The sequence below is a fragment of the Arvicola amphibius genome, chromosome 6 (assembly GCF_903992535.2).
Source record: "Arvicola amphibius chromosome 6, mArvAmp1.2, whole genome shotgun sequence".
Classification (NCBI taxonomy): domain Eukaryota; kingdom Metazoa; phylum Chordata; class Mammalia; order Rodentia; family Cricetidae; genus Arvicola; species Arvicola amphibius.
In genome coordinates this window covers 124,627,938-124,654,795 of record NC_052052.2, presented here as the reverse complement: position 1 = coordinate 124,654,795, position 26,858 = coordinate 124,627,938, and the positions used below count along the sequence as shown (strand labels likewise).

Below are 26,858 nucleotides of genomic sequence, written 5' to 3'. Positions count from 1 at the left end.
ATTTGGAAGGTGCAGGCAGGCGTGGAGAGAGATGCTGCCATGCACGGGCAAGTGCCTCCTCATGAAGCTTCCATATGAACCCTCTCCTGGGTCTAGAGCTTGACATCCGCCTTACGTCACCCTGGGCCTAAAAGGTCCCATTCTAGTGCCTGTGGTCACGATGCCTCTATTTATTTATGTATTTTTTTTGTTTTTTATGTGTGCATTCTGTGTGTGTGTGCGTGTGTGTGTATCCGTGGAGTTCAGAAGTGAGGTAGCTGGTGAGAGGAGATTCCCAGGAGAATTTATCTTGGTCTGGATTTCAGTCTGTCATTCATTGCTGCTGTTCATTTGTGTTGGATCATACAGGGCAGAGCTGTTTGTGAGCCACCTGATGTGAGTGCTGAGAGCTGGACTTGGCACTTTGGAAAGATTGCAAGTGCTCTTAACTTCCGAGGCGTCCCGCCAGCCCTAAGACACTTTAAAAGAAGGCCTGTTTCCAACTATGCGTCTCTTCTAGGGCACTGCAATGAAAAACGTGGTGCTACTTTCTCCTCTGTCTTTAAAAAATGTCATTAAAAATTTATGTGCTAGATTACAGAATTTGGTATCACCTGGTATTTTACAAAGAGGATATAAGGTGTAATTACATTAAGAACTGACTGGACACGGTAGTTCACGCCTGTAATCTGAGTTCTCAATCGGCCGGGACAGGACAGTTGTAGTAGTTTGAGGCCAGCCTCGTATACACAGTGAATTCTAAGCCAGACAGTGTTACATAGAGAGAACCTGTCTGTTAAAATAAACAGAGAGCATCCAGCGTTGATATTGTTTTGAAGCAGGCACATGTTCACCTGTGGGGAAAGGTTCAGTTGGTTTGTCTCCGTCATGCTTGACTTCTTTCAGCTGGCAGCAATGGGATAGCAGGAAGAACGGAGCGATTATGTCTGACAAGCCGTGTGTAAACATTCCATTTCTGTGTAAGCAGAAATAACCAGGCGGGAAGAAAGGATTTGCACAGGTGTCAGAGCACAAAGCCTTTGCTGGCGCCAGGCCCCAGAATAGAAGCTGACCTCAGCGGCTTCTTGTCCCTTTCTGCAGGACCAGGGACCACTGCAGTGACATACTTTTAGCAAACATTTACCACCAGAGGCCTGCTATTCCTAGAAGTCCACATACACCAAAGGTAGGGGAGCCCAGAGAGGACCTATGCAACGGGCTCAGAATTTTGGAATGTCACTTAGAAACTTTATTCACTCATTCACTTCAGTCAATTGTGAATAACAGGAGCTCACAGAGCAGCCCAGACTCATGGCCCTCCTTTTCCCAAGTACTGGGATTACAGGCAAATTCCCCCCCTTCTCTACACCCTCAATTAAGCATATATAATTAGTGTATTTTTAAAATAAGATTTATGTGTTATATGATTGTGTGTCTGAGTACATGTATGTGTTTTGTGTATGTATGGCCTGTGTTGGCCAGAAGAGGGCATCAGATCCCCCTGGAACTGGAGTTAAAAGCAGTTGTGAGCTCTCCAGTGTGGGTGCTGAGACAGCTCAGCAGTTAAGAGCACTTGCTGCTCTTCCAGAGACATTAAATTAAACCTTATTCTCAGTTGGGTCACCCATCTATCTTATTCACTCAGACTAAATCTAGATGCCTCTCCCCTCAGTTTCATTGTATTATGGTCAGACTATAAAGTCGATTATAATCTATAAACAGGCACTGTGATATGTCCCATATGCCAGAATTCCTGTCAGCACTTTGTGTATTAGCTCATTTAACCCTCCCAACTCTATGAAATACAGATATTTTTAAAATATTCTTAAATTTTTGTGTGTGCAGTATGTGCCTGTGTGTGTGTGTGTGTGTGTGTGTGTGTGTGTGTGTGTGTGTGTGTGTATGTGTGTGTATACATGTGGAGGCCACAAGTTAATGTCAGGTGTCTTCCTCGATTGCTCTCTACTGTACGTATTGAGTCAGGGTCTCTCACTTGAGCCCAGCGCTCACTTGTCCAGCTAGGGTACGCGTCAGTTTGTTCTTAGGATCACCCGTCTCCATCTTCTGAGCACTGGGATCACAGGTTGGCTGCTGTGCCTTCCTGGTGTTGATCTCCGTTCTCTGCTTTTATTTTATGACAGACACTTGACCCACCGAGTGACCTCCCCAGCCCTTGTTTGTTTGTTTTTGTTTTCCATCATTTGTTTTGAGACAGGTTCTCACTATGTAGTTTAAACTAGTGGTTGGGATTATAAGTTTGTGCAACCACACTGGGTTTATTTCTCTCAGTCACAAAGGAAGGGACTGAGGCACAGCAGAGGTTTAGGATTTGTCCCAGTGTTATAGAAATAGTAAATACTGAAGCTGGAGTCGTAGCCAGGCACTGCTTGGCCCACACCCACATCAGGTGTCGTGTGACTGTCTCTGATTCCAGCTCCAGGGGACCTGGCACCCTCTCTTGGCCTTCTTGTGCATTTGAACTCATGTGTGCATGCTTACCTGTGGATACACAAAAGTATACATAATTTGTTTTTCTTCAATGCCAGGAATACTATATTGAGCAAACTGCTATGGTTATGTACCAATAAAACTGAGCCAGGCATGGTGGCGCACGCCTTTATTCCCAGCACTTGGGGGGCAGAGGTGGGCAGATCTCTGTGAGTTCAAGGCCAGCCTGGCTTACAAAGCAAATTCTAGGACAACCAGGGCTGATGCTTGCCTTTCAGTGAAGTTCGGATGAGATTCATTAAGATTGCGGGATGAGAGCATCCACTCTGTCACGTGCTCCCTAAGCTTCTGTGGAAGAAGGAGTCTTGCAGGAAGGCTGGAGGGCAGTGATGGCTTAGCTCATGGTAATGAGGGCCCCTTGGCTAAGTGTATATACGCACTCCATACTCCACTCCTCTTGTTTCTTATAGTCAAGGTCTAACTCAGTAACTCAAGTCTGGAAGTCACAGTGGTCCTTCTGCCTCAGTCCCCCAAGTGTGATTACAGGTGTGAGTTATCGTGTTACTGTTCCTCATTTTTTTTTTAAACTTTGCAAGAAAATTCTTCTTCAAGGCCAAAATGTGTATTGACAGAAAATTTCAGTTTAGGGCCTGCCTTAGTATCTTTGTGGGTTTTGTTTTGTTGAGCAAATCTGAGGAAGTGGACCTTACCCTGGGGACCCGAAGAAAGATTGACAAGGAAAGCTCGTGTTCATCAGGTGCATGCTAGGTGCTGGAGCAGCCCTCTGCTGCCTATTATTTCCTCATCATGGTCCTGTGGTGAATGTTCCTGCTTGAGCGTCTCTTGTTTCAGGAGCCTCATTTCCTCCCTTGAGGATGTCTGCAGCCTCTCATCTGTGGGAGGTGTCAACTTTGTGGAAGAAAGTGAGAGAACCAGAATTCCAATTCAAGGTTTTTTGAGACTCAAATCCATGCATGCAGGTTGACCTGGGTCCTCGAGAAGATCCTCAGTGCCAGCATTGGAAATGTCCTCAGAAAGAAGGAGGTTTGACCGTGATGGAGGTCGTGGTCCATGAGGAGGTTTTGGTTTGAAAATGAAGAAACTCTCACAGGCTCTTGTGGTCGGAAAGCTTGGTCCCCATCTGGCTGTGCTGTTAGGGAAGGCTGTGAAACTTAGGATGTGGAGCCTCATTGCCTGGGTTATTGCAGGGGGCTTGCTCTGTTTTTCAGCTGCTCTCTGCTTCCCATCTATGGACATAGTACCACCAACTTGTCACCGCATACTCCTCCTGTAGTGCCTTCTCTGCCTCGAGGGTCTGTAGCACCTAGAACTGTAATCCCAACTATCCCTTCTCCCTTAAGTTGCTTCTTGTGAGGTGTGTGGTCACACCAAGGTGAAGGGTTCCTGGTGAGCACAATCCCGGCTGTTCCCGTGTAGATAGAATCCATTCCCGTGCTTGCAAATCCTCTGAGGCTACACCTTGGGACAGTTTGGAAATGCATGGATGGGGCTTTCCAGCATGGCTGGAGCCTCATTTATTGACTCAGTTTGTGCTGATAAAGGGAGATGTATAATTCAGAACGGTGGTACCTGTAGCTTTCAGTCTTGCAATATGAGGACCCACTGTGCTCTCAGGTGCTGAAAGATCTGTCTATTTCACTTCTGCTCTCTTACACATTTTCTTAGAATCGCTACATGACTCTGGAGACTGGAGCTGGCTCTCAGAAAGTAGGACCAGCTAGAAGAAAGTCTTTATAGCTTGTCTGTCTTCCTTCAAAGCCTGGGCTCCCTCATGGATGCATCTCTTCTCAAACAACTTATTTTGAACTGTGTTCAACTTCAAAAGGATGCTGTGTATTTAGACAGCATGGCCACAAATACTTGTAAAGATAGGAAGTCAGCACACCGGGCCACAGGCTGTGAGCCTGTGCAATTCTAGGGTGAAGGCAGAATGATCATTATGAAATGAATATCTCCCCATGGCCAAGAGATGGCCCTTACTCAAAGGGGAATGTGTGGTTTTGTTTTTCTTTTCCATCTCTTTTGTGTTTAAATGACTAACACTACTTAATGCCCGACCCAAGACCTCCAGAAATACCTTGTGATAGCATCTGTAGAAGAGGTTTGGCGGGAGTGGATGAACACAGTTCAGCCGGCCTTGTTGGCTGGCGGAGGGAGGTGTTTATCCCCAAGTGTAGCCACAGGGTAGGAAGGGTAGCATTGCCATATGCTGCCCTATTCCAGTGGCTGAAGTGTGTGTTCTGAGATTCGTCTTTAAGACTTATTAATTAGGTGCACCCAGGGGACCTTGTAAAGCGCTTAATTACCTGTGGCTCACTGTATAATGATGATGTCCAAAGGCTGTCTTCAGTTTTACTCGTGTTTTGTCCACAGTTCTCTGCGACTGTGTTGCAGATGAAATTCTCTCCGGGAATGCAGTGTTTCTTCTGTGATTGGTATTTGTTCTTTTGTTTTTTTCTCCAAAGGCTTAAAGAAAACCCAGGATCTACAGTGATCTTTAGAGAAAGGGTTGGGGAAGAAAGGGCTGCAGCAAGCGTAGAAAGCAGAGGAAGGGAGAGGCTGGAGCAAATGGAAAGAGACCTGGTGGGAATAGTGACAGCAGTGGCAGAGAGGGGGTCTTAGGGGAAGAATGGGGGAGACAGTGAGGACAGACGAAGACTGAGATGTATGTATCTAGACTCAGGAGGACAGTGGTGGGTGGTGACAGTGACAGAGACCAGACTATGACCCGAGATAGAGGCAGGGAAGGCAATCTGAATCACCAATAGGAACTCAACCTTTTTCTTAGGGTACCACTCATCCCGCTGGCTGCTGATGACCTGTGTATCTATTTGCTTCATAAGGCGTTAATGTTCTGTGACTGGTTTGTGGTTGCATGTGTGCCAATTCCTGAAGGTTAGAATCTGGGGTGAGTAGCAGGAAGCACCCCAGAAGTGTAGCTAGAGCATCTGGGTCAGAACCCCAGCTCCGCCATGTGCTGCTGTGCCTGCTGTGGGAATGTGGAAAGTATGTTGGAGCGGAGCTGCTTACCACATGTCAGTGAGGAAGCAGAAAGGCAGGTGAAGGAGCCCACCAGGATGGTGTGGAAAGCCCATTCCTACTCCACAAGGTGGCTGATCTCTGTCTGCCCCAGCATCTTGTGCATAAGATGGGAATAAAGATAGCGCTTCCTTCCATTACACTGACAACATTCAGACTGTTGAGTGTGTACAACAGGATCTGGCCCCTCAGAGCATCCAGGTATTGGTACCCTGGCTCTCTACGCTTTTCATGCTTCCTGGTGACCAAGCAGTAGTTTCATATGTGCTCCACCATGTATTTCCTGCTCTTAGGTTGCTTCTCTCAGGTTCTCTGCATCCTATGTTCCTCCCGTGAGCAGCAAATGCTGCCTGCACCCCCCTTGACATTTTTCATGTTTATTGCTTTGCTTCTTTCCCTGATCCCTAAGAGCTGTGATTGACTTATAGCATATCAGATCTTCAAATGATGATCTCTTCCTCTGCCTTTTTCTAAAGTTCAAGCAGTGAAGGTTTTAGGCAAGAATAGCTCTTGTGCGTAGCCCCCTTCCTTCTTCCTTAGTAGAGATTGACCTAGGGCCGAGTGCTATGGTTCTCAACCTTCCTGATGCTGAGACCCTCAAATTATTTTTGTTTCTAGTTAAGAACTGTTATTTTGCTACTGTTATGAAGCATAATATAAATATCTGAGACTCAGGACATCTGACATGCAACTTCTGTGAAAGGGTTGTTTGACCCCAAAGAGACTGAGATCTTTAGGTTGAGAACCATTGCTCTCGGGCATGCCAGCCAAGCGCTATACCTCTGAGCAGTATCACCCCAAGTCCTGATGTATTGCTTCTAAGATTCTATTCAAACCTTGGATTCCCAGGTTAGTACATAAGTCTCATTTGCTAAACAAGAATTTAGTAACAAGGAAGTTCTTTGAAAAATGAAGGAAGGCAATTCTCCTATTACTGTTCGCTAGGCTTTTACTTCTTTCTCTCCTTCAAATGCTCTTGAGACCAGTGGGAACCTCTGTGGTGCAGAGAGCCACGTTAGATAATGGGTAGATACCTTGCTCAAAGCCAGGCATCAGCTTCTTTGGATTCAAGAGGAGTCCTCTGCATGGCAAGAGAGGCTTATAGGTCCACGGGGTCCCATGGTGTCCAGATGTCATTAGCTGATTATCAGGAAGAAAGTTCAATAATGTCCTATCTATCTCAAGAAGCAAAGTTGAGGAAGGTCTCTTGGGAACTAGCCTGAATTTTTTGGCCTGTGTGTTATATGAGTGCTATCAGCTTAAGCCCTCATGGTGGGAACAGGAGGGCACACACAGGTGCTGCTTGTCCTTGGGGAAGTGTGAGTTTGCTGTCCACGTAGCTGACTCAGGACACTATGCAACATAAATCACTTTCCAGTGTCTTTCCCAATCAGCCACGGTGATCTAGTCTGCGGGCCAACTGCTTGACCAAAGTTCATGGGTTACTTGTCCAAATAAGCCTTGATGCAGGCCTTCCTAGACTGGAACTGATTCTACAGTGCCAAGAAACTGTCCCTTGTCACATACTCTTCTGACAAGTGCCAAGTCACATTACAACCTGTATCATGCTACCTGCCACAGTGGTAACAGTGAAAGTTTTAGGGTGTCAATGTCATCGAAGTCAGGCAGGTGAGACCGAAGCCCAGCAGGCCCAGTTTGCAGCACTGATACCAACATCTGCTTTTGTGTTGCAGGTGCTCACGTCATGCCGAGGCTTCCTCCTGTCAGCGCGCATCCCCACTAAGGTAAGCAGTGTTGAGTTCTCCTGAGATGGACCGACAGACACACTCAGTGTGGCACGTCCGCATGCATACTCCTACACATATCCAGAGACACTCATGTGAAGAAGAGTCCCACCTTTGGCATTTCGGTACGATGCTGTCATCTGCAGATGTGTTGAGGTGTCTTCCCAGCTGTTCTGGGATGCATTCTATGTGCAGGCTGGACAAGCCTGCTCTGATAAACATGCATTCCCAGATCCGTTACATAGACGTAGCATTTCGGCCCATATGTCTGTCTAGAGTTATCTTAGCATGCACGTTCTGTTTCATTCCTCTCCAGAATGTCCCTAGAGGTTGTCATGAAGGATGCTTTTCATTTCCTTTCAGCTCTCTGTGTAAGGACATGCCAAGAAAAATAGTGAAGCATTTTGTGTTCCCTGTCCCCAGGCTCTTTGTCCCAGCCATTTTTCTCCCTCAGTTGTGCTGTGTCAAATCCCTTTCTTATTTGCTTCGAGCCAGCAGTGGCAGCTCTTTTCTGTAGGGAAATAGTCTTCTGATTCTAAAGGGTGAATTGCAGGGTTGTGAGAGCTCTAGCCCTCTCAGTCTCCTGTAAAAAACCACTCCACCCTCTCCTCTTCTTTCCTTCCCCCACCATTAACATCCTCTTCCTTTTCCCCCTTCTCTTCCACTTCTCTCCCTTTTTTTCTACCTCCCTTCGCTTCTTTCCTTCCCTTACCCCTCCCTTCACTCCTTCCCTTCCTTCTTCCCCTTCCTCTCCACCCCTTCCCTTGTCCTTCCCTTCTCCCTTCTGTTTCTTCAGGTTCTTACTCTGGCACTTATTCCCTGTGTACCTCAGGCTGACCTTGAACTCACAGCAATCCTCCTTTCTCAGCTTCCCAGGTGTAAGCTACACACTAAGTTCCCAGCTTACAAGCTTCTCTAAGGAAAGATACTTTAGCTTCTTTGATGCATAAAGTGATACATGTTTACTGTGTTATAACCAAATTAGTTACTATGGCAATGAGATTGGACTAAACTCTCTCTAAAATACCTAAGGCAGAGTTGGTGTGGTATTACGCTCCAGTAATCTTGGGTTCTAGGCCAGCCTGGGCTACATAGCAAACCTGAAACGAGAAAGGGGCAGGGGTGAGGAGGCGAGGTGAAAGGGTAGGTATGCAAGCACATTCAGGCAGACAGTGTATAATAAAGTAAATGCTGACTTATTGCAGAGGGAGTTATTTTGGGCTTGAGAAAAAGAAGGGAAGGCTCCAAAGCTGAATGTGTTGGATTTTGCACATGATTCTAGCACTAGGGTGGTAGAGGCACGAGGTTCAGGAATTGAAGGTCATCCTCAACTATATAATGAATTAATTCCAGGCTAACCTGGGCTACATAGTGGGTTCAAGGTCAACCTGGACAATAGGAGAGCTACTATCTGGGAAAGATAAAGAGAAGGCTTCTGGGTGCTATTTGGGTAAACATGTGAGCTATCCCAAATGTATAGACGTATGCACACAATTGAGACATGTGTCTCAGATCACTCATGAAGAAATAGCTAGTCAGCATGACACACACCTGTAGGTCCAGTGTTTGGGGGAGTTGGAGACAGGAGGATTGCTGTCAATTCAAGGCACTCCTGGGCTCTACAGTGAGTACCAGCCAGCCTAAAACAGAATGAGAGAGGAAGGGTGAGCAGGGGAAAGGGTTTATGTGGTGTTTGGGGTTGAGCTCAGGGCCTCATGCATTTTAGGCAACCATTCTGCCAACTGAGTTACATCCCAGCACTGCCTTAAACATGTCTAATAATAACCCAAAGCCCTGACTCATCCCAGGCTCGGCCAGTCATCCTTTATTGAATGTTGGTCCACCTCTTGTTGGCTCATCAAACAGTTATTCTGCAAGGAGTACCTGCCACCTCACCAGGCTTCCCTGGTTCTATTAGCCCAGTGAAAGCCCTCATTGGGGACAATGTAAGCATTTTAATTATGGTCCAGCATCAGCCAGAGAAATTGACAAAAGTGGCAGAATCCCACCTGGTGACTCATACCAGCGCAATGTTCATGGCTGTGCACCCACCCTGCCCTTGTTGGATGTGATGACTGCTGAGGGTCCATGGAAGTGCTCCTCATGTAAGCAGTTATGGGAGAAGTTTATATGCTAGACCTTCTCCATGGCAACCAAATATGAGTATACAAGGAGAGTGTGCCTGTGAGACAGTGGAGGCCAATGGAAGTGAATTATTGAGAAAATCAATGCCTTGAGGTCCACACGGAGGTGGAGTAAGGAGCATAATCTAGAACATGCCTGTGCTCACCTACAAAGCAGGTGCCTTCAAATGCTCTTTTTTTTCTTTTTTGTTTTTTTTTTTAAGTTTTTGAGACAGAGTCTCATGTAGCCCACTCTGCCTCTACCTCCCAGATCCTGTGATGACAAGCATGTAATACCATGCCGTATTCATGTAGTGTTGGGAATCAAACTCAATGCTTGTGCATACGAGGCAAGCACTCTACCAGCTGAGCCAACATCCTCCGCCCAAGTTCTCGTTTTCAAAAGGGATTTTAACTGGAAACTGCCTTGCCTGTTAGGCTCAAATAATAGCTCTGGCATTGTTAAAAAAAAAAAAGAGTGGACTATCACTCTCTTTTTATTTATTTTGTTATTTATTTATTTTTTGTTACTTATTTATTTTTAAGTAGTAGTAGCGGTAGGCAAGTACGCGATTTTAGAACACATTTTTTTTCTGTACTTTAAAGAATTTAACAGAGATGTAGATCTTGGTAGTATTGGGTAAAAATGTTGCTGTAATTGAATGTTTTAAAATTTGGACCTCCAAGGGTGCATGTAGCCCATAAAGGAGAACACTCTCATTCCTCAGTAGTGAGTTTCCAGCGTAGCACCTAGTAGGCTGTTAGGAAGTGTCAACTCAGTGAATGCGAAACAACGAATCTATTTATTCATTCTCATATACCACCCCGTCCAATGAAGTCTTGCTATGTAGCCCAGCTGGCCCTGAACTCATGGTGATCCTCCTGCCTCAGGCTCCTGAGTTCTGGAATCACAGACCTCAGCCACCACACCAAGTTCTATGAGTCAAGCTCCAGACATCACTGTGCCTCTGGGGTTTGACTTTGGGATCTTCCGCTTTTAGTATTTTGTCCTACTTGTGTACCTTGGCACAACCTGCCAGCAGAGGGCAGAGTCCAGTTCTCGTGGGTTGATTCTACACTTGTTTCTTAAGTATGACAGCTGGCCTTCTATATCCATTGGCTTCACATCTGTGGATTCCATTTATACGAACCCAAAATCTGTGCTTCCCTTTAGACATTTTCTTTTCATTCTGCCCCAGGCAACACAACACTTGGGTTTACACTGCACTGCCTTGTGTCGGAGCTGTAAAGATGACCTTAAATATTTGGGAGGATGTGTGTACGTGCACAGTGTGCCCTGGTACAAGAGACTCGAACATCTGTAGATTGTGGTGTCTTTGGGCATTCCTCGAATCCCCCAGGGTTACCAAAGGATGCACACGTGTTTCTAGATTTAATGTGATGTGGCACACACATGGCCTAGTCATTTCCCTCCGTCTTCCAGTCTCATATCCTGTGTGTTTGGTGTGAGGTGAGGGACTACACACCTAGGAGAAAAGTTAGTGATGGGAGATAGATCTAGGAATGTGCTGCACAATCTGGAGAATATGCAGGGTAGGAAGAGCTGATGATGATCACGGGAGAAGAAATGAAGGGGCACTTCTTTTTAAAAAATATTTATTTGTTTGTTTATTATATATACAATATTTTGTCTGTGTGTATGCCTGCAGGCCAGAACAGGGCACCAGACCTCATTACAGATGGTTGTGAGCCACCATGTGCTTGCTGGGAATTGAACTCAGGACCTTTGGAAGACGAGGCAATGCTCTTAACCACTGAGCCATCTCTCCAGCCCCCTAGGGGCACTTCTTAATTCATTGAAAAGAGGTAGCTGAGTGGCAGGGTGTTTGTCTGCTTTGCCCATGCTGGCTTTGGTGCCTCGCATCATAAAATAAAAATAAATGAATAAATAAAATATAAACAAGATAATATATGAATACTTGGTGAAAGAGTAGCTTTGTCAACTATGTACATGTTATTAAACCTAGTTTAAAATTCATAAGTATATATTCATCCAAATCCATCTAAATAGGAATTTTGTGGATGTGGGGGGAAGAAGGTGATGTTGGTGAGTAACTGGAGTGTGACACAGAGGCACTTGACGTCTAGAAGAAAGGACTAGGCCATGGGGACTGAGGTTTTCCAGAGGAGCATTGTGGAGGAAGAGGGGGGATGTGCATGTGGTTGCTTGGTGTCCTGCAGGCATTTGCTAGTATACACACACGCAGTAGAGCGAGCCTGGATGAAATGTAGAAGTCAAGGGTGCCGCTTCCTCCCCTCTGTTTGGGAGGTGGGTAATGCCTCTTGTGATAGGATGAATCCCAGCGCTGTTACTATGGACAGAGGTATCAAGCAGCCTGTCTTCAGAAGGCGCACAAGCCTTACTTAGCCTTGGGGTAGCTCTGATTATAGCATGTTTTGAACCTCAAATGATATGGTTTTAAGCCCTCATTACAGTTCTCTTTTCCCCCTTCCCTCTCATTACAGCTCGAGTTAACCTTCAGCTATCTGGAGATTCATGGAGTCATCTGCCACAAGCCAACTCAAGTAAGTATGAGCTCTAGGAGCCTGCCACTGTGAGATCACATAAATGAAGATGTCTTGAGGCAGAACAGAAAAGCAAGGGAAGAATAGAATTTTCAGAAGGAGAGATCTGCAGAGGCTGTGCGTGGGAGGGGTCAGGAGCTCATTCTGTTAAGAAAAATGGTAATAGAGAACGAAGCAACTCCTTGCCAGCTGCTGCTGTGCACACAACTTGTCCATTTGGCATGCTGTTTGACAGGTACTAACATCAACGCTTCATGACTTTTGTAAAGTACTATATAAAATACCTCCCACTGCAGAGGAGTAGCCTCAAGTTCTCAGCAAATCCTCCTGCCTCAGCCTCCTAAGCATGGGGATCACAGGTATGAACCCTGTGCCTAGCTTTATGAAAGTCTTTCTTGGAAGGAAGTCATAAGTGATTTATTTTTGGTGTTCCAAACCTGATTAAGATTAGTTTCGTTTTAACTATAAGTTATTTCAGTGAAGTGCAAAATTCGATAACTTTTGGCATACACACACACACACACACACACACACACACACACACACATCCACGAAACCATTAGTACAACCAGAATACTGATAATAATTTTATTCATTCCCTTCCAATCTGCAGTCTCTTACAAGCACCTGCTTTCTGTCGCCGTAGAGGGGGTCACACTTTATAACATTTCACATGGATGGAATCACATAGTTTACAGTCTTGCCTTCCTCATTTAGTTAATGAACTGTTTTGAGGTGGACTTATTGCATGCCTCAGTGGCTCTTTCCTTCATGTTGTTGAGCGGTGTGCTGCCTCATAAATGTGTCCGTTTGTCTGCCCTTGCCCTGGTCCTGGAGTGTATGTTGTTCCCAGTTTTGGCTGTATCAGGAACAGTTGCTTTTTTGGATATGGATGTGGGGGGTCCCTTCAAGCATCATGACCAACAGGGAAATGATCTGGGTGAAGTAAGAATGAAACTCAGTTCAGTTCAACTTAGTTGGTGCTGGGCCAAGCTTCAGGAGTCTGGCACCAACTCATTTATTTTAGCTATATTTAAGCACAGCACAATTTTGGAAAACTTTTCTGGTGACAATTAATTTAGTGCCATGTGTACAACAAAGTTTAGGAGATGTTTAAGTTGAAACTGTTTAAGGATGGGTTCTGTTGACTCAGAAACAATGCTCAAGATAAGGGTCTAGGGAGAATGACCGAAGTAAACGTAAAGCTTGTGAGAGTCAGGATAGAACTGGCCCTAAGATGCCATAGAAGTTACCTAGGGTGTTATAAAAGACGTGTGATTTCTCTCTTAAGGGGGGTTTTATGGACTAAGAAACAATGCTCAAGACTTAGGTCGGGGGAAAGTCTGGGATAAGCAAACATAACATTCTGGGGGAGACAGGTATAACCTAGCTTACAGATAGCAGAGAATCACCAGGCTGTAAACTACGCCGTTTCCCAGCATTCTGGATGGAAGACAGGCAAACATCTTCCTTTGAAGAGATAAGCCTGTGTTTTTAAGTTTCTTGGCTTCTCCATCGTTATCTCTGCTTACAAGAACTGATTACTCTCTACATGTGTGCTATCATTTGCTGTGGACACTTGTCTTAGTAGAGTGGCGGGTTCCTATGGTAGACATGTTTGTTCATCATTGAGTACTGTCAACCTGCCCTCACAGAAGGTGGTGCAAAATGTTTTGGTTTGTCATCAATAGTGTGCTAGAGATACAGTTCTTTTTTACATATCCCTGAACATAGGTAAGGTCCTTTGTTAAAAAACAATTCTTTAAAAAAAAATTAATTCTTTTAAAAGGTATGTAGTTTTCTCCCCCCCCCCCCCCCCACTTTTGAATTTAGAAACAATGTTCTGTATAGAAATAGTTGACTTTGACATTTTGATCTTCCCATTTTTTTTCACCTTGCTTTCCTCACCTGGCACAACCAGAATTTCTAACAGATTTCATTGTTTCTGTAGAGATGCCGCCATCATTTGTGCGAATATGGATACCTTTTCTTTTTCTTGCCTTACTCCGATGGGGAGGGTACTCCTGGATTTTATATGCTCCTACACATCTTGCTGATAGATTAAGAATTTGGAACACTGACTTCTTTCTACCTGGGATGTTTCCCAGAGTTATTCTGCAGTCATCTACTTGTAGAAAGATGGAGTGCTTCTCTGCAAAAGAGCAGGCTTACTTGCCATATCCTGTGAAAACAGGAGACCACACTGACACAACGATCCCTCTACTGTGTGAGTGCAGGCATCCATCTGAACCTCTCCATGTCACTCTGGGGGGACACTGAGCGCTGGGGAGTTTATTAGGGTCCCCACGGCCCTTTGTGATGCCATTCATTAACTATGTGAACAAGGAGCTTCCTAGCTCCAGCCAGCCTCTGTGGAACATTGGCTCCCAGGCAGGGTAGTACCAAGTTTTAGACTTTGGTAATACCCTAGCCAGCACCTCCAGGACGATGCTGAAGTGACTAAATCAGATGTTACTGTCACAGCCTCGTCTCCATAGGAGATTCATTCTTTCACCATCAAGTGTGGCATTGCTATAGATTTGTTCTATAAAAGATTGTTGCCTAGTTCAGGGCATTCCTTTCTATTCCTTTCTATTGATGTGTTTATTATGATTTTTTCCGTGAAGAATTATATTTATTTATTTGTGGATATTAAGGTTTTAATTTCTAGGACAATCCCCATGAGTCATAACGTGTTACCTGTTTATAAATTGTGGATTATATTGAAAACATAATTAAGCCAGGCGGTGATGGCGCATACCTTTAATCCCAGCACTCAGGAGGCAGAGGCAGGTGGATCTCTGTGAGTTCAAGGCCAGCCTCTTCTACAAGAGCTAGTTTCTACAGAGAAACCCTGTCTCGAAACCCAAACCAAATCAACCAAACCAAACCAAACCAAACCAAAAGAATCCAACCCCCCAAACAAAACAAACAAATAAATAAAATATAATTAAGTTTTGATTTTATATTCTGTTTATCTTGTTATATCACCTTATAGGTACACCCCTTTTTGTCATTTATATCATTTTTACATGTATGTATTTTTATCTTATTAAATTACATTTAAATTTTTTCTAATATTATCTATTATCCTTTCATACATGTTATAATATAGTTATATATCTCCCTTATTTATAATATATATGTTCCATATGTTAAGCCTTGGGAAGGAGTTTTGGGCTGCTGTTTAAGATGCTAGTTTGTTGTTTTTCTTTTTGCTTTTCTTCCTCTAAGATCTTAGCATAGTCGTGGAATTATCATATGAACTAGGAGGGAATCTCTGCTCTGTAGCTCTCTTCTTAGAAGAGCAGGGCTAACTAACATTGGTTCTTCCTTAGACCTTTGGAAGTTGTCTATGTTTTGAGGCAGCATCACCATCCTCCAACTGGCTCATAGTATTCGCTTGTGATGTCTGTAGAAATCATTCCTGATAAAGATAATTTTCCGACCTTTTTCTCTTTGTGCTTATTTTGTAAGACATTTATTTTATCAGCCATCTCAAACACTTGTTTTCTGGTTGAATTGCTTTTCTGTTACATTGGTTCTTTCTCTGAGTTTTATTTTTATAACTGATTGTTTTACCTCTTAAAAGCATATGTGTGTTTAGGTTGCTGGTAATGCTTTTCAAAAGAAACTGTCAAAACTGTCATTTACGACAGCTGAGATTACATACAAATTCCTGGAAGTTTTCCATAGTGCAGCTGAGAACGATATTTTATCGTTCTCCAGAAAATATACTTTGCACAAGAAAAAAATCACAGCAACATATGTTTTCCCAAATGGCCAAGTATATGTTGGAGTGAGTCATCACTCCTAAGTGATACATGGCGCTAGCACTCTAGGCTGGTCTCTCTATTGAGGAAGGTCTGTTTATGAGTCAGGCTCTGGATGGGAGCAGTGAGGACTAGTGAATGTTACTGTCAAATTTATAACGAAGATGTAATTTGACTGTGTTACTTGCTTGTGAAAAAGATGTTGCCACAGCAAGAAGAAGTCTCCCCTGTGACTGCAGGAGTTGACCATGCCGTAACCTGTAGTCTTGTCACCTCTGTATACCAAACACTTAGAAGAACTGGGTAGGCAGCTGTCTGCTTCAGCCACAGAGCTGGTTTGATTGTTTTAAATCAACTACACACTTCGGTTATCTGTGTTCTGAAGACTGAGACTCCGTAACCCATGTAACCACAGGAGAGGATCAATAACTTAAGAGCCTCACATCCTCTGAGTCTCTAGTTTACGTGAAGTCTGAGGATGAGGACATCTACCAGTTACATACAATCTAACCATCTTTTGAGTAAAGATTTTATTTTATTTTTGTTTTTGAGAAAGAGAGAGAGAGAGAGAGAGAGAGAGAGAGAGAGAGAGAGAGAGAGAGAATACAAATGGTCATATATTCAGGTGCCTCCTAGAGGAATGAAGAGCACATCAGATCCCCTCAACCTGGAGTCACCAGTGGTGCTTGAAGTGGGTGCTGGAAACTGAATCTGGGGCCTGTGGAATAGTGGCAGTGTTCTCAACCCGGTGAACACTTCCTGATGCTGCTCACCTTTACTACAGCTGGGGTGACCCCAACCATAAAATGATTTTCATTGCTACTTCATAAAACATAATGTAAATATCTGTGTTTTCTGATGATCTTAGGCTACCTTTGTGAAAGAGTTGGTTGAGTCTCAAAGGGGTCATGGCCCAAAGGTTGAGAACCACTGTCTTAATCTCGCCTGACCTTGATAATGAATTCTTGCTAACATTCTGGGGTTATTAAACTGTTGTCATTGCTATTTTTACCATTTGTGTGGTTTATCAGTTCAGGTAAAGTGCGTTGGATAGAATATGGTGCCTTGTATATGAATGAGTGACTGAGTCCGTATGTTTCCGAATTAGTAGTTTGCTTTAACTATTGCTCTTTTCCTTTGTGGAAATCTAGGATGTTGAAATCTCATTTTCAAGTCTTGATGATGTCACTGCACTTTTGGTGCTCATGGTACATGGTATAGTACACCTCTATACTATGGAATTTTATATTTTCATCTGCAACTCAAGACTTGCTATTATTATTGTTATTATTATCATTATTAATTTTCAATCTAAAATGTTGCTCTGTCATAGAGTGGCTCAAGAGAGGAGCCAACCTCTGCTTGTTTCTGTTAGAGGAAGCAAAATCACCACATAAGTTTATTGACTGTGGTTTACTAAAAAACGTTGCCTATATTTGGGCCCAGTAGATCAGGTCTGTAGTCTAAGCCACTAGATGCTGAGGCAGGAGGATGGCAAACTCAAGACCTGCCAGCACTACAGAGTGAGTTCAAGTTGAGCCCAAGCAATCTATTGAGACTCTATCTCAAAATGGATAGGAGAAAAAAAGTAGAGGATATAACTCAATCTGTAGGATGCTTGCATTGGGTTCTGTGATCAGGAGTAGAGATGGCGGCTTGTAATCTCTGGTGATTTTAATCAAGGCCATGGAGGACGGTATGCACACTAGGCACGCACTTTCCAGGTTACTATTTTAAGTGGGAGTAGAGATTATGAGTTCTACCCTGTGAGGTGTTTGAACATTCTGTTTCTGCTCAGCCTGGAGCAGAAGGAAGCCAGCATGTGAGAGACAGCTCTTTTTGTTGAAGCCGTGATGTGTTGGGTGGCTCCACCTTGGTGGCTTTGTTGCAGACTTTACATTATGCAGAGGTGTTGACATCTCCAGCCGGGCTTTGTAAGCACCTTCACGTCAGGTTGGATTTGAAGGCTCATTTCTTCCCCCACCTGTTGCCCTTTCTCTCCCCTGCCATCCTATTCAGTCCTGTATAATTAGGATGATTATGTGTGAAGATCAAGTGGAATTAGAATAGGCTAATTATGAATCACTTGCGCCCAGACTGTGAACTGAATAGAAGCGAGGAATGTGAAAGGCCCCTCACAGACGAATGTCATCACCCAGGGCTGGGGGCAGGGTGTCAAGCAGAGACACACAATGGCCTCCCACATGATCTGGCTTTAGAAAGGATTGTCTGCCTGCGAAGCAAAGGAGCTCAATGTGTGGCAGCAGCACTCCGACTTAGACTCTTCCCGGACAGATACAGTGGAGTCTGGCAGGAAACCAGCTACAGAGCTTCCCTGGGTGGTGGGCTGCTGCCTTGTCCTAGGGTCAGGATGTCTAGCTCTTGGGCCACTGAGCACAGCACAGGTTGGGACTTAGCCTAGAGCATTCTGTAATGTCCTTCCTCCCACCCCTCCTACTTCCCTCTCCTCTCCACTCCCCTCTCTCCCATTCTTTGTTTCCTGGTGGTCTTTCCATGTATATCCCAAGCTGACCTTAAATTTATAGTGAGCTTTCTGTTACAGGCTTCAGAGTGCTGAGATTACAGGTGTGCACTACCATGTTTGGGTCATTTTTTAAAAATCTTGTTAATGTTATATTTTTTATGGCTTGTGTGTGTGTGTATGTTTACATGTGCCTATGTGTGTGTATACGTGTGCATGCAAGCCACTCTGCCCATGTGGAAATCAGAGGACAACCTTTGGAAATTGGTTCTCTCCTTCTACCATGTAGTACTGGAGAATAAACACAGCTTGTTAGGCATAACTGTTGGCACCTTTAAATATGGAGCAATCTCATTGTCCCTCTTTTCTTCCTTCCTTCCTTCCTTCCTTCCTTCCTTCCTTCCTTCCTTCCTTCCTTCCTTCCTTCCTCCCTTCCTCCCTTCCTCCCTTCCTCCCTTCCTTCCTTCCTCTCTTCCTCTTTTTATCTTCCCCTGACTCCTCTCCACCCCACTACCACTTCTTTCTTGACAGTATTCTATTATTGTAGATCAATTTGATCTGAAATTTAGTAAATAGCCCAGGCTGGCTTCAAAGTGTGTGGTATGTTGAGCAAGCATCTTTTAGGTGTATTCCCAAGGGTGACTTAGATGTGTCACATGGTGGTTATGGTTTTGGTTTCTGAGAACCCTAGGACCCTCTGTAGTGGCTTACATTGTTGCTGAGCCAGTTAATAGTCCTACCCATTGAAATGCTTCTTACATACATCACTTTATAACCTTACTAAAGAGGGGAGAAATTTGGCTCCTGGTTAAGGGTGCTGCTTGTTCTTGCAGATGGTTGTGGAAACTGAGAAGTGTAACATGTCCATGAAGATGGAGTCACCGGAGGATGTGAGTGATGTGCTGGCTCACATAGGCACCTGCTTGCGGAAGCTGTTCCCAGGCCTCTCCCCACTGTAAGTCCTGCAGAGGAGCAAAAACTTCGCTCTTTATCAAACTCACAAATGGGAAAATATTCTCCTTTTGTCCTTGTACCTTTATCTCTTCCTTTCTCAGACTACTTGGAATACCACCAGCAGCAGGAGCAGCACCACCACCATCAGCATCAGCACCACCACCACCATCACCTCCACCACAGTCACCTCCACCATCATCACCTCCACCATCATCACCTCCACCACCATCACCCCATCACCACCATCACCCCCACCCCCACCATCACCTCCACCACCACCATCACCTCCACCACCACCATCACCTCCACTACCACCATCACCCCCACCACTATCACCTCCACCATCATCAACTCCACCACCATCACCTCTCCACCACCCCCACCCCCACTACCACAACCATCTCCTCCTCTATTACCTCTTCCTCTGCCACCACCTCCTCCATTTCTACCACCTTCTTCACCATTATCACCCCTACCCCCAGCCCAAGTACCACAGCTACCTCCTCCAGCACCTCTTCCTCCACTACTACCCCCACCCTCCATCTCCTCCACTACTACCACCCCCACCTCCTTCCTTTCCTCCTCCTTTACTACTTAATCTTCCTTTTCCTGCAACCTCTCTTTCTTTTCTTCTTTCTTTTTTCTTCTAACTCCCTTTTTCTGGGTCAGGAAGGACAGAAATGGGGAGTGGGGGCAGTTTTACTACATAGTCCCAGTCTGGTCCGGGGCTCTCAGCCATTCTTCAGCATTAGCCTGCATGTGATGGGATTATAAGATGAGTCACCATGTCTGGTTTAGGGTAGTGGTTGAGCTAACAGTTCACATTGGGGGTGGGGTGTTGGAATGAAGTTTGTAATGTGGACAGAGGCTTCTGTGGGGAAACTCTCAGTTAACATGCTTTCCTGACAGGAGGATGTGTTCCACCTATTGTGGGAAATCCCTTCCCTTGTCCCCTGAGCATGCTGAGGGGTGCTGGAGAGGCTGAAGCCTCATGCATATGTAAGGTGATTTGTGATGGGTCTTTCCTAGTGGTGAGGGGAATTCTGACAACTCTTGCCCTTTTGGAACATGAAGGAAGGCAGGCCAGCCTTAGGAAAACAAATCATTTTATCTTCACAGCAAGGGGCTAAAGAGGGCATTGAGGTTAAGGACCCTTTCAGTTGCTTTCTGCTGAGCGGACCTGCTTGGCTCTGCTAGATCCTCTTCTATTCTCATCACAGACATACTAAGTGAACATACTCAGAATAGCTGGTTGCTGAGATTACCATGTGTGCCTAGTCTCACGGTGATACAGGGGAAGGGGAGCTGGGCTTGTTCCCTATTCCCTGCCTGTAGGAGTTCAAGTCTTGAGTATTTTTAAGGAAAGCACTTACTGAGGTCCAGTCCCAATGTGCATGCTCCAAGAGGCCTGCAGGGTAGGCTGAGAGGTGAGGGATGAGTCACAGCAGTGGTGGGAATTTCCTCTGGAGTGGTTTCCGGTCTCTTATCTTCCAGCCAGGTACCTTGCCCTGTCCAGAAACAAAGTGAGCAGACAGTGACCAAAGGTGACCAAAGCGGGACATTATTAACAAAAGATTAGCAGATGAACCCAATAAGCAAGCCAGGTGCCATGCAGGAATGCCACCTCCATGCATAGTGTGTAGTAGGAGGCTGCTTGTTTGTTCCCAGCTACCTAGACCACAAAATAAATCACTCAGAAACTACGATATTTGCAATACAGTTTGGCCAATAGCTTAAGCATATTTCTGGCTAAACTAAACTAACCCATCTCCATTAATCTGTGTATGGCCATTTGGCTGTGGCTTACCTGGTAAAGTTCCATCCAGCATCTATCTCTGGTGGGGCTATATGACTTCTCTTGACCCCACCTCATTTCTCCCAGCATTCAGTTTAGTTTTCCTCAGCTAGCTCTGTTCTGCCCTGCTATAGGTCCAAAGCAGTTTCCTTATTCATTAACCAATAAAAGCAACACATATACGGAAGGACTTCCCATACCAACAGTGAGAGATTGGAATTCTTGCTTTGCCACAGGATGCAAACCAAGGAATTGAGGAAAGTGGTAGGAGATTTAGAGCTCCCACAGGCTGTGGGTGGCGTGGGGCTGGAGCAGCAGGTCTCATGGGGCCTGAAGCAGTAGGGACCCAACGGAAACTAATTCTTGCCTGCAGTCACAAGTTCAGTCTTGGCGGTTGAGTCAGGAATCAGTCACTCTGATTGTAGCCAAGACAGAGGTTGAGGTAGAAATCAGTCACCCTGTCTGCAGCTGTAGGACTGGGAGGCCAAAGCAGCTGTAGCCCAAGGGGCAAGGAATCTGTCTCTAACAGGTCTGGAAGGCAGGAACAGCTTTCCTTCCCTTCAGGGAGCTGTGCTTTCAACCTGTGGAGCATATCGGATGTCTTTCATATCAGATATTTACATGAGGGTTCATAACAGTAGCAAAAATAATTTTATGGTTGGGAGTCACCACAACATGAGGAACTGCATTAAAGGGTCACAGAATTAGGAAGGTTGAGAACCACTGAGCTATCTGAAAAGTTTAACCCAGAGCCTTTGAACCCTGTTTCATAAACCCAGGTGCCCTGCCCATGTGTGTGTGTGTGTGTATGGTGTGTGTGTTTGCTTGTTTGCGCACGTGCACGCGTGTGGTGCGCACACCAAATTAGGTGTAGAATGAAACCAATTAGGGAAAAGCTATCAATCCTGGAGGAAGAGGGAGACCTAGTCCTGCCAAAAGAGTTCCCAGTCAGGTGTGGCCCCTTTCTTCCACAGACGTGGTAGGTTAGCAAGTACAAAGAAGGGGTGCCCCGGCATTGTCATGCCTGGAAGTTTGAAACAGTGTCTAGTGGCTATGACAGTGTTTCTGAAGTAATTGTACAAAAGGGTCTGCTGCCATGATCTCTACCTAGTGGTGTCCTTCTGTTGTAGCTGGTTCCAATAGGTCATCGCTGGGGCTTCCCTGTCCTCAGTGTGGCAAGCTGTTAAATCCAGCTGATTCCCAGAGCTGTTTGCGCCGTTTTTTTTTTTTTTTTTTTTTTTTGTATGGTTTCTGTTCTTCCCTCTGGCTGCCACTCAGTAACAGTGGGGACTTCTGCTACCCCATCACCCTCAGAAGACTGACCGTGTTGGGAAAACATGAGGACACAGTAGCTGAAACTTTCCCTTAATGTACTGTTCGCAGCGAAGGGACAGAGGGACAGCTCTACCCTGTCACCTTGGCAGTGAGGAGTCTTCTTTATTTTTTAGAGATCTCAACTCAGGTAAGCTCAAGATTGGGTCCTCTGACACAGAAAAGAATTTCAGGACTAGTCTGGAGCAAAGTTAAAGGTGCTTTTAAAAAAGACTAAAGGTTCCAGGAAGGCCCCAAAGCTACACAGAGAAACCCTGTCTCAACCCCCACTCCCAGAAAAAAAAGACCAACGGTATATCCACCCAAGAGTGTGGGTGTGAGCTTCTCAGAAAGGAACTGATGATGTGGGACAGTGTTCTGTTTGTGTTGATTTCATTCGCTAATAAAGAAACTGCCTTGGCCAGCCCTTAGGTGGGTGGAGTAGACAGAACAGGAAAAGGAAGTGAGGTAGATGGCTCAGTCAGATGCCACGCCTCTCCTAAATTAATAAATTGCCATGCCTCTGCTTTCTGAGCCAGACTGCCGTGCCTCTCCTCAAGGAGACAGATGCGATAAAGCCAGCCACCAGATCAGACATACTGAATCTTTCCTGGCAAGACACCACTCGTGGTGTTACACAGATTATTAAATATGGGTTAAAGAAAGAGATGTAAAAATTAGACAATAAGAGGCTGAAATTAATGGGCCAGGCAGTGTTTAAAAAAATACAGTTTGTGTGTTATTATTTTGGGGCATAAGCTAGCCGGTGGCTGGGAGCAAGGTGGGACAAAAAGCAGGCCTGCCCACAGCACATCACTACAAACTGCGGTTTATCAAAAAAGATTTTAAACTGAAACAACATGTTTAAGTAGCAGTGCTGGGGTTTGAACTTAGATTCTCCTAGGTGCTAATCTACCTACCAGACTGATTTAAAGTTTTAATATTTATTTATTTATTTTTGGTTTTTGAGACAGAATTTCTCTGTGTAGCTTTGGAGCCTGTCCTGGAACTCGCTCTGTAGATCAGAATGGCCTCGAAATCACAGAGATCCACCTGCCTCTGCTTCCTGAGTGCTGGGCTTAAAGGCATGTGCCACCACTACCCGGCTTATTTACTTATTTATTTGTGTGTGAGTGTGCATGTGTGTAGTCATGTGTGTGCCACAGCATGTATTTAGAGGTCAGAGTACAACCTGTGGCAGTTGTTTCTTTTGTTCTACTATGAGGGGATATTACTAATTTAATTTTGGGTTTGGATTTATCTTTATTATTTTTTCCTTCCAGAGAACATTTAGTACAGAATAATATTTCCAGTGTAACTTTGTGTAATGCCCATTTGTAGCTAGGCAGCTTTGCTAAACCATTGGCTCTTTGGTTCCTGGCATTCCCGTTTATGAGCTGCATTCTCTCCTCGTCTCTCTGGTGGGCATCTTCAGAGGGCTGTCCTAAGCTGCACATGCTCAGTCTGCCCCAGAAGAACTGTTTACCTTAACTTATAAAACCCACCCCTATTGCCCAAGGACTGGCACCCCTACTGCCCATGCTGTTCGTGGTCTCATGAGAAGGAAGTCATGAGTTAGTTACCAGGCTCTTGATGTCATCTCAGGGAGCCTTGGCTAGGCCCTCCTTTGTCTTCCTTTTTGTTTCCCTTGCCTCAGTTCAGACTGGGTTGTTTTCTCCACTGAAGTATCTCTGTAACTAGTCTCTTGACCTCTGCTTTTCGGTGCAACCAGCCCTCTATCCTGATAGCAGTTATCTTTGTAGAGTTCAAGCAGTATCTGTGTCTTGCAGAACTGTCTGATGACTCGCTGCCTGATAAAACTGAAATTGTATCTCTCGGCCCAGAAGAGAATTACTTTCCTACCACATGATCAGCCTATTTCAGAATACAGCAGATGCTTGCACTTCCATCTTTTATATGAAGGTTTCTTCCTTGATGAGCTCTGTTAGGTTTAACTGTGAACTCCCTCCACAGGCTCACGTGCACTGTTCCAGATGATTCAGGAGTGAGCGTGTGGATAAGCTCTTAGGGACGTTTTCCTTTGGAGAACTACTAAACAGGGGGTGGCTTGAGGGCCCTGAGGGAGGCTAGAGAATGTTTTTCCATGTTGAGCGTGGGTGATATTAAATCACAGTGAGGTGATGGGTGAAATAGGGCAAGAAGAGAGAAGGAGCTGGGCGATGGTGGCGCACATCTTCAGTCCCAGCACTCTCAAGTCAGAGGCTTGATCTCTGTGAGTTCGAGGCCAGACTGGTCTATAAAAGCTATTTCCAGGACAGGCTCCAAAGCTTTAGAGAAATCCTGTCTCGAAAAATAAAACAAACAAACAAAAAATCTTGTTTGTTTTCTATATTTCTATTACAAAGTATTAGTAGGATATTGGCTGTGTAATATGGTTTTGACATGTGTCGTTATCCTTTCATGAGTGTGATGATTTGGAGATTGGCGGTTAAGGTTGGTGTATCATCACAGTGTTCTTTAGTGCTAAACAATCTGATACTGTGCATTTCTCTCTGGAGACAAGCACTGATAGAAATATGGAAAATACAGTTACTTTGGAGAAAAATGACCCAAGAGTAATTCATATTGAAAGGAGATATTCCCCTCACTTTCTCAAGCAGTAGGCAACAGGCCATGTTCAGGTGATGTCATTGAAACATGGATTGGGCCTTATGAGACAGAACAGCAGCTGAAGCACTTGCTGCCAGGCGTGTTGATGGGGTTTATTTTTAGATCCACATGGTGGAAGGAGGGAACGGACTCCCACAAATTTTCCCTTGACCTCCACATGCTCATGTGGTACATGCAAATGCACTCGAACACACACACACACACACACACACACACACACACACACACACACACACACACATACACACACACAATGAGTCTTTCTCTGTCCCACCAACCAGTTCCCAAATAATGACATGGAGAATTCTTATTAATCATGAAAGCTCAGCCTACCTAGCCTATAGCTTAGGCTTGTTTCTAACTAACTCTTCTAACTTAAATTAACCCATATATTTATTAGTCTATGTTCTACCATGTGAATTTTACCTCCGTCTCATTTTGTGTCTGACCATGTTTGCCTGGTTTCTTCACCTCTGTTCTTCCCAGAGCCCTCTCTGTGCCTGAAAGTCCTTCCTGTTTCTCCTGCCTAGGTATTGGTTATTTAGCTCCTATTAAACCAATCAGAAAGCACCTTGGCAAAAACATATCTTCACAGTGTATGAAAAGATTATTCCACAACATGAACACCACCACCGCTACCACCTCCACATTAAATAAATAAATGTTATAAGAGATGCTTAAATAGTGACTGTTGAAGGTAGCCACTACTTTGGATGCACACTGGCCTGGATTTTTAACTCAGTTCTTCTCCATGGGTTAAAATAATTCAGAGATATTTTCATGCCATCAGCTTACTGCGAGACACGCGTGAAGAGTTGGTATGTTCTCTGGAGGTTTTTTTTTTCCCCTTTGAGTCTCATGTAATAAATATGTCCAAACCACCATTGGTTCATTACCAGAGCCAGTGAGGAGTCTAGGGCCCGAGCATATCACACCTGCTCTCCCAGCAAATGCTTTGTCTGGCTGAAGCTTCTGTTTGCATGTGTGTGAGTTGGGATGCACATTACTACTCTGTGCTGTCATTTTGCTGAAGGCAGAAAACATGTCACGGGATTTTCCTCTCACGCATTTGAGAGGAAAATGCACAGGGCTAGAGCAGAAGCATCCCTTCCAGCCTTCTGCAGGCTTGGCTCCTTCTCTCCTATGGAAATACACGCACATGTTTTGCAAGGCTCCTTTGGCTCCTGACAGCTCAGCAAAGAAGGAAGGTGAGAAGTGTTGAGAAGTGGAGCTGTTAGGAAGAGCCCAGATGGACGCTTCTGGGGAGTGGCTCCCGGAGACTCCTGTACCAGCTGCCTCTTCTCTCCCACTCTTCTCCTTCCCCCTGGGTATGAGCGCTCTATGCTGCTGCTTTTGAAGTAGAAGTCTCTGTTTTCCAAGTCTGCTTGTTTCGTGTGTGTGTGTGTGTGTGTGTGTGTGTTGTTGTTGTTGTTTTCTTCTGCATTCTTAGAGTCCTGTTGGAACAATCAGTTTTCTGTTACCGCAAAGCTCCTTAGTCCAAGTATTTCATGAGGAAAAGAGGTTATTCAGCCTATACTTTTTTTAGGGAGTAAATTTCAGTTTGAGTATCCTTATCTCTCTGACTTCTGATGAGGAGTATGTTATATGGGGGAGGGGGACCAAAAAGAAAGCAAACAAACAAAGAAAATCAGAAATAGAGAAGCCTCATGCAGAAGGGGCCAAGCAGATGAGGTGGCTTTTCTTTAGCTAACCCCATCTGGAGAGATCCAGCGTTAATCTTGCCTACCCCACCAGCACCTCAGCATGCCGTACAAGAGACACAAACTTGGGATGCACACTTAATGTAAACCACAGTGGCCATCTTTAAATTCATTTCACCGGCATCCGGCCATTAATTTCTGCTTTACTTTTCTCTGCCTTTGCCTCTCCAATCCCTGTCCCATCTGTCACTGGAAAAGCCTGCCCTGTAGTTCTATGGAGACAAAACAAGAGCTTTTGTTTTTGGTTTTGGAGACAGGGTTTATCATGGAACTTTCTCTGTAGACCAGG

The 26,858-nt window shown here is 44.8% G+C and overlaps 1 protein-coding gene across 1 annotated transcript in view; it reads left to right on the top strand.

Annotated features, from left to right (window-relative positions):
• Carmil1 (capping protein regulator and myosin 1 linker 1) overlaps positions 1 to 26,858 on the top strand; it is a 274,817-nt gene that overhangs the window by 100,451 nt on the left and 147,508 nt on the right. The window contains 3 exon segments of the mRNA XM_038333283.1: positions 7,182 to 7,232; positions 11,843 to 11,902; positions 18,991 to 19,112. Coding sequence (XP_038189211.1) covers positions 7,182 to 7,232; positions 11,843 to 11,902; positions 18,991 to 19,112 — 233 coding nt within the window.